This window comes from Panicum virgatum, chromosome 6N (assembly GCF_016808335.1).
Source record: "Panicum virgatum strain AP13 chromosome 6N, P.virgatum_v5, whole genome shotgun sequence".
Taxonomy (NCBI): domain Eukaryota; kingdom Viridiplantae; phylum Streptophyta; class Magnoliopsida; order Poales; family Poaceae; genus Panicum; species Panicum virgatum.
The window spans coordinates 10,937,096-10,943,781 of NC_053150.1; the positions used below are offsets into that span (position 1 = coordinate 10,937,096).

The 6,686-nt window shown below is 43.9% G+C and overlaps 1 protein-coding gene across 2 annotated transcripts; it reads right to left on the bottom strand.

Moving 5' to 3' along the window:
* Positions 1-3,229: 3,229 nt before the first annotated feature.
* On the bottom strand, positions 3,230-5,310 carry LOC120679677 (putative F-box/LRR-repeat protein 23). 2 transcript variants are annotated; one of them, XM_039961330.1, is made up of 3 exons: positions 4,767-5,310; positions 3,871-4,124; positions 3,230-3,750 (listed from the first exon to the last, which is right to left on the bottom strand). In XM_039961330.1, exons 1-3 carry the CDS (start codon positions 5,105-5,107, stop codon positions 3,497-3,499), a joined length of 849 nt encoding a protein of 282 aa, XP_039817264.1. In that variant the 5' UTR covers positions 5,108-5,310; the 3' UTR covers positions 3,230-3,496. The 2 variants fall into 2 exon arrangements, with proteins under 2 accessions (XP_039817264.1, XP_039817263.1); XM_039961329.1 differs by having other exon boundaries at positions 3,230-4,124; positions 4,767-5,266.
* Positions 5,311-6,686: the final 1,376 nt, after the last annotated feature.

The window sequence follows — 6,686 nt, forward strand, 5'->3', positions numbered from 1 at the left end:
CTTTTTTTTTTCTCCATGTACATGTGGAGTTTTAAGTTCAAACTTTCTAAGCAGATGGAGAACATGATGCCTTATGTTGGAAAAATACATTAAGAATTTTTTTTATTTATTTCATAGGTTAGAAACATTGATCGTAGAGATACAAAACTGCATGAGAATTAATCGTGAAAATTTCCTAAAGTATTTTTCTAAATTCGTGTATCATGTTACAAGTTAGCTCGCACAAGTTCAACATAAAATTCAACGAGTACATGAATAAAAGAAAATGTAAAATCTCATTAGAGGTAGATTAGAGTAACTAAACTAGTTTAAGGAAGTAAATTGAACTTAAATTTTGTTCGGGAGGTAAAGTGTACAAAGTGAATTGGTAAGTTGTATTTTTTTTCTTTGTATCTCTAATACTACATACAAATTATGCAAAAAAAATTCTGCTTTTCAGATATCTACTTGAACATTTTCATATGTAGAATTAAAGAAAGTCCATGAACTCTCTGCACCAAATTAAACAAAATGAAGTCAACGAATTTTATTCTGGAAATTGGAGTCAGTATGATTTGGGCATTTTGTACAACCTCCAATTCACAATCTTGCTCAGAGTTCCGAGAATACATACACTTGGAACACATAAAGGGTTGCTTCTCAGGACACAGAGAGGAAATAAAATTTGATCAAAAGAATACACGGAGAGATCCAAGATGACTTTTGGAAGAGCATGCAAGCACGATACACATAGATTCAAAGATTTTGCACGCATAGAATTCATAGATTTTGCAATACACTTAGACATACATTATATCTAGGTAAATAAATAGTAAATACTACAAATAGAAAAAAATTTAAAACGACCTACATTTTAAAAAGGATGGAGTAGATGCAAGCATCGGTAAGGTGCTCGCCAGCCATGACGATAGTGTGGGCGATCGGTAGGTAGGGTGCTCGCCGGCGCAAGCCCACGCCAGCGGGTTTAGCAGGAGGATGGGCCAAGCGACAAGACGCTAATGCTAGGGATGTAAATGGTACAGATATTTTCCGACCGTATTCGAATTCGATCTGGTCTGGAGATGTTTTTATCCATTCGTATCCGATTCCGAGTATACAATATCTTTAACCGATCCATATCCGAATACTAAAAAATTTCATTTTTATGATGTCGATATCCATTATAATCTTATTCAGCAAAAACTAACACTATCCGTATCCGACTCTGTATCCGAATTAAAATATGAAAACAAATACGATATCAATAATATCCATCCGTATCCGATCCGTTTACATCCCTAGCTATTGCTGTCTCGCAAGTCCGGCGCGCCAGCCTAGCCCTGCTAATGGGTTGGAACCCGCACCATACCCAACCCCACCCAAAATTAATATATTTAGATACCCAACCCCACCCAACCCAATTAGTTAATTTCTCAACTCTAACCAACCCGCCCCATTATAAGCGGATAACCCATAAAAACTCATGGGTTCTACTATGCAGAGGAATTTAGTGGTTCTACACTTAATGTGGGGACCACATATATGTCTAGCCACACTATTTTGCACAGAGTATCTGTCAGTCATATTGACTAATCTCTAAAAATTTCAGTCAATTTCGATAAAATTTTATAGTGTGAACGCGAGGTTTTAATTCCAGGGTCCGGCTCTTGATGTGGAGCCCACGTGTACTTCTAGCCACGCTACTTTGCACAGAATAGCTGCCAGTCGTACTGAGTCATCTCCAACAAATTTCAGTCAATTTCGATAAAATTTTATAGTGTGAACGCGAGATTTTAATTCTAGGGTCCGGCTCTTGACGTGGAGCCCACATGTAGTTCTAGCCACGCTGCTTTGCACAGAGTAGCTGTCAGTCGTACTAAGTCATCTCCAACAAATTTCAGTCAATTTCGATAAAATTTTATAGTGTGAACGCGAGGTTTTAATTCTAGGGTCCGGTTCTTGATGTGGAGCCCACGTGTAGTTCTAGCCACGCTGCTTTACACAGAGTAGCTGCCAGTCGTACTGAGTCATCTCCAACAAATTTCAGTCAATTTCGATAAAATTTTATAGTGTGAACGCGAGGTTTTAATTCTAGGGTCCGGCTCTTCATGTGGGGCCCACAGGTAGTTCTAGCCACACTGCTTTGCACAAAATAGCTGTCAGTCGTACTTAGTCATCTCCAACAAAATTCAGTCAATTTCGATAAAATTTTCTGATATAAACACGTGGTTTTAATTTCAGAGTCCAGCTCTCACGTGGGACCCACATTTATATATAGTTATACTATTTTGTAAAAAATATCCATTTCAACCCACCCCAACCCGTCTCAACCCGCATTTATATAGAACCCGCCCCGACCCACCCCATTAACTAATACAACCTATTTTAAATCATCCAAACACACTCCATTTCAAAACCCACCCCATAAAACCCATTTCAACCCAACCCATTAGCAGGCCTACGCCAGCCGCATCCACGCACAAGAGTCTAGCCGCAGCGGGGACGACCATCTCGCCCAACGTTGATGATCTGCTTGACGAAATGCCCTGGCCGAGAGAGAGATGCCCCACGGAGCTGGTCACCATACCACGCCACGACCATCCCATGACAAATTAAGCGTTCTGTAGTAGTGATACTAATAATCTTTTTTTGATAGGAATATGCATCTGTATTAAGATGTAAGAACAACGTACTGATACGCATACACAGACACAGGCATACGCGAAGGATACAGTGTGGACAGCTGTCGCAGCCAAACTTCACAAATGTGTGGGGCCTTTGTGGAGTTTGGCTGGGACAGCTGTCCACACCAGCATCATTGACGATGCAAATGCAAGCTAAATAGCATGTGTTAATTAGATCCTTAACTCAACGGAAAGGGAAAAGAGAAAAGTGCAAAAGGGGTGGCGTGGGCTTCCAACTGCCGGCCCATCTAGCCCGCACCCACGCTCACTATACTCTCTTGTACTCTTAATTTTTGCGGAGAGAGACTAGTTTAATTTGCTCTGGCTGGCTGCAGCAGCGCCGTGCATGTCTGATCCTTCTGCAGGGTTGGTGAATGAAGATGGTGAAGAGGTCACCATTCACCAAGATGGCAGAGCTGTTTCGTGTGTTTTCTTTCGAGGCCGACAAACATTTTGTGGCACGCTAAACTCTGGAACGGCACCAAACGGTAGGCTAACTGGGTGTGGCCCGCCTGAGTTGCGGTAGTAATCTAAACAGGCCTTTTACACCTGATTAGTGGAGTACATTGCAAAAGATTCAGTACATTTTTCCATGATCACACTTATCATCTACTCAAAGCATTCACGTTCGCACATAACAAATTTTCAAAAATGTTCACACAAAAGAAATGGCACAAAGCCAATTCAGTAACAGGTATCACCAACACGAGAAGAAGGCAAAATATTTTATTTCCATATAACAGTATATCACAGTCGCAGATGCCATCATTGCCACAAGATCACTTATCAACGTGTTTAGACTGATTATTCATAGTCGGCCATCAAGGAAATCCTTAATCGTCTTCAGGGCACTCATCACAAAAATGATGATAATACTGATGGTAGGGTATCTCCCAGCTTTCATAGAACGGAAGCTCATGATGACCGTAATCGATTTGATCGAACTCATCACCTAAGCTCCATTCACAATCATCAAAAGCGTAGTAGTCTTCAGCTGAGCTATCTGAGCTACCATCTGGAATAGTCAGGTTCTTCACTCTTGCACATTTTGCCCTCAGCTCGGTATCCATCTCACCATCGAAACAACCTGTAATGTTGAGAGATTCCAGTGCGGGGCAGCAATCAAGTATGGCTATCAATCCTTCAGCAGTGAGGTCACAGTCCAACAATTCTAAGGTGCGTAGCTCACACATTGTTGTAGCTATACCTTTAATCTTTTCCCTGATCAGGTCCTCGTCATAGTATCCATCGTCTACGGGGACAGTGCTGAACGTCATTTTGAGTTTCGTCAGAAGGGGACAAGCTTGGCACACAGATTCAAGCAAATTCTCAGTGCCACTGCTGAAATATAATGGTGATACTTCAAGCTCCTCGAGGAGAGGAATCTTCTTTAGCGCCACTTCAAGAGCTTCATTGGGTCCATCGAACCTCGAGAGATGGAGGCTTTTCAAACAGGGTGCTCTGTAATAAGGAATGGTGTAATTAGACAACATGTGTGCATACATGATATAATTAAGTGTAGTAACTTTATGGGAACACTACTACAGAACATGGCATTACTACTGGCCTACCACTGCTGATTCAGAAGAAGAATACTGTCTGGAGGTTGGAACCGATAGTACAAACATATACTATCTGAGTATTTGAATACTGTGAGCAGTAGTGGAGGTTGGACCCGATAGTACTAACATTTATCAGAGTATTTGAATACTTTGTTTTCACAAAGCAGCGAAACTATACTTGGGATGTGAATTCTATCCGAGTTAAAATGTGGTTTCCTAATATACCCACAATGGTATCCCTTATGTATTCAGAAAATTTTGAAATGCCATGGTGCCTTGTATTCTAGGCCGAACGAAGAAACCTTTTACACTTTTGCTGTCCCAATAATATAATTACATCTGATCCATTTTTCCTACGTACAAACACTAGTTTAGATGCAGAACGATGGCCACTACTACATACTCCAAAAAAAGGACCAGCTAAAAAACCTAACAAATATTCCATTTTTTAAATGAAAGTATCTTCAATTCAGTGATACGAAAAGTACAATTATTTGAAGTAAATCTTGGTGCTGCAAAGAAAAAGGGAAATGATTGATACCTTTCGATCAGACAGAGCAGCAAGTCACTGTCGCAGGGTCCGGAGAACGCTTCGCACTGCCCCTCGCCGCGGTCGACGGCAGCACGCGCCATCGCGCGCCCGGCGGCGGACCATGTCGTGACCGTGCCCATGTCGACGCGCCGCCACAGGATGGGCTCGTCGACGGCGACGCGCCGCCATGCCGTGCACACGAGCTCGGCACCCTGCATGATCTCGAGGGGCCCGAGCTTGAGGAAGACGGCGAGCAGGATGTCCTGAGGCAGCGCCGCCCAGTCCCTCGCCTCACCGGGCGCGGGTGCCAGCGTGGGAGGCTTCTGGCGGCGGCTGCTGGAGGACGGCATCGCTGCCGTCTGCAAACCTTTGGCAGACAAAAACGTTGGTGTGGAGGGCGATCGATGTGGTTGTGATCGTCTCCATTTTTATAGACTTCAATTCAGAGCTGGTGGGGAGAATGAGAAGCGGAAGGGTCTTGTGGTGGACTTTATGGGACGGTCCTCTGGTATTCCCGAGCACTTCAAAATTTGTGCTATATCGTTAATGCATAAGCACATGCACAACTCCTTTTGACCTTCCCATATCTATCACGTCTATCTCTGGGTTGTGTGCATTTTTTAGTTAAACAAAATTTGGGTGATTGCCAAGGTTACAAGTACTTCTTTTTTTTCTCTTAGGTCAGTCTCAGTGCAGGTGTTATGGGGTTTCATCAGCATTTAAGTCTATACCACATCAACAAAAATGCTTACTTGGCATGGTAATTAAGAGGAGAGAGGCAGCAACCGTTTCATGGTGATGAAACGTTCCCGTCTCCTTCCACCTTCACCGCCCCACCTCTGTAAGGAAAATGGCCCCATTAGGCCATTGTTTTGTGATTTTGGGGATTGAGTAACAACGCAATCAATAGGACTAATGAGTTTATTAAGTGAATATTAATAGATCCTAGGGATGAAGCAAAAAGGCCAAGAAAAAGCAAAACACGAAGAAAGAACTCAAAGAATCGTTGAAATGGATGAGTTCTACTGCTTTCAGTAGCACCGGATGAACCGACCCTAGGGGCACCGGAGTATCCGGTTGCCATCGGATAGACCGACGCAGTAGCGTCAGTGCAATTTGCTGCACCAGTGGGAGAAAGCCCAGTGGAACCGGATGATCCGACGGGGCCAAGTTTGAAGCGTCGGAGTAATCACCGGAGGACTACTCAGAGAGCATGTCAAGCATGTCGAAGCGAAGTCTTCAGCACCGGATGATCCGAAGGGCATCGGAGCATAGCGTCGGAACAATGATGTCAGCAGACAACTGAAGAATCCTTCAGCACCGGATGATCCGACGCCCACCGGATAAACTGACGCCAAGCCATCGGTTTATCCGGTGCCTCCTACGTCACGCTGTCAGAGCGCCAACGGCTACCCCGTGGCTCAGTGTGACCGGATGTACCGGTGCTATTGCGTCGGATATTTCGGTGCCTACGCAGAAAATTGGGTAACGGCTCTAAACAGCTATTTCGACTTGGTGGCCTATATATATGCCATCCCCCGGCTATTTAAAGCTAGCTGGAGTTCAGGAACAACACACATACACCCAATAATATCTCCAAGCCATCCAAGAGCTTAGTGTTCATATCTTTTAGTCCTTAGTACATTTTGAGAGTGTTGTGTAAAGGTTAGCTCTTAGTGAGTGAGAAAGCAAGGCCTTGAGCCTTTGTGCTGTGGTTCTTGAGTGAACCAAAAGAAGATTTCGGTGCGCCGGCACCTTGGAGCATTGGTGGCTCACCGACACGTCATTGACCCTCCGACTTGGTGTTAAGTGGCGATGACAACCTTGTGCGGGGGGCATGGAGACCCCCATCCTTTGTGGAGAAGCTCCTTAGTGGAACCCGGGATCAAGGTGACCGTGATTGTGTTCACGGGAGAGACTTGATTTCCG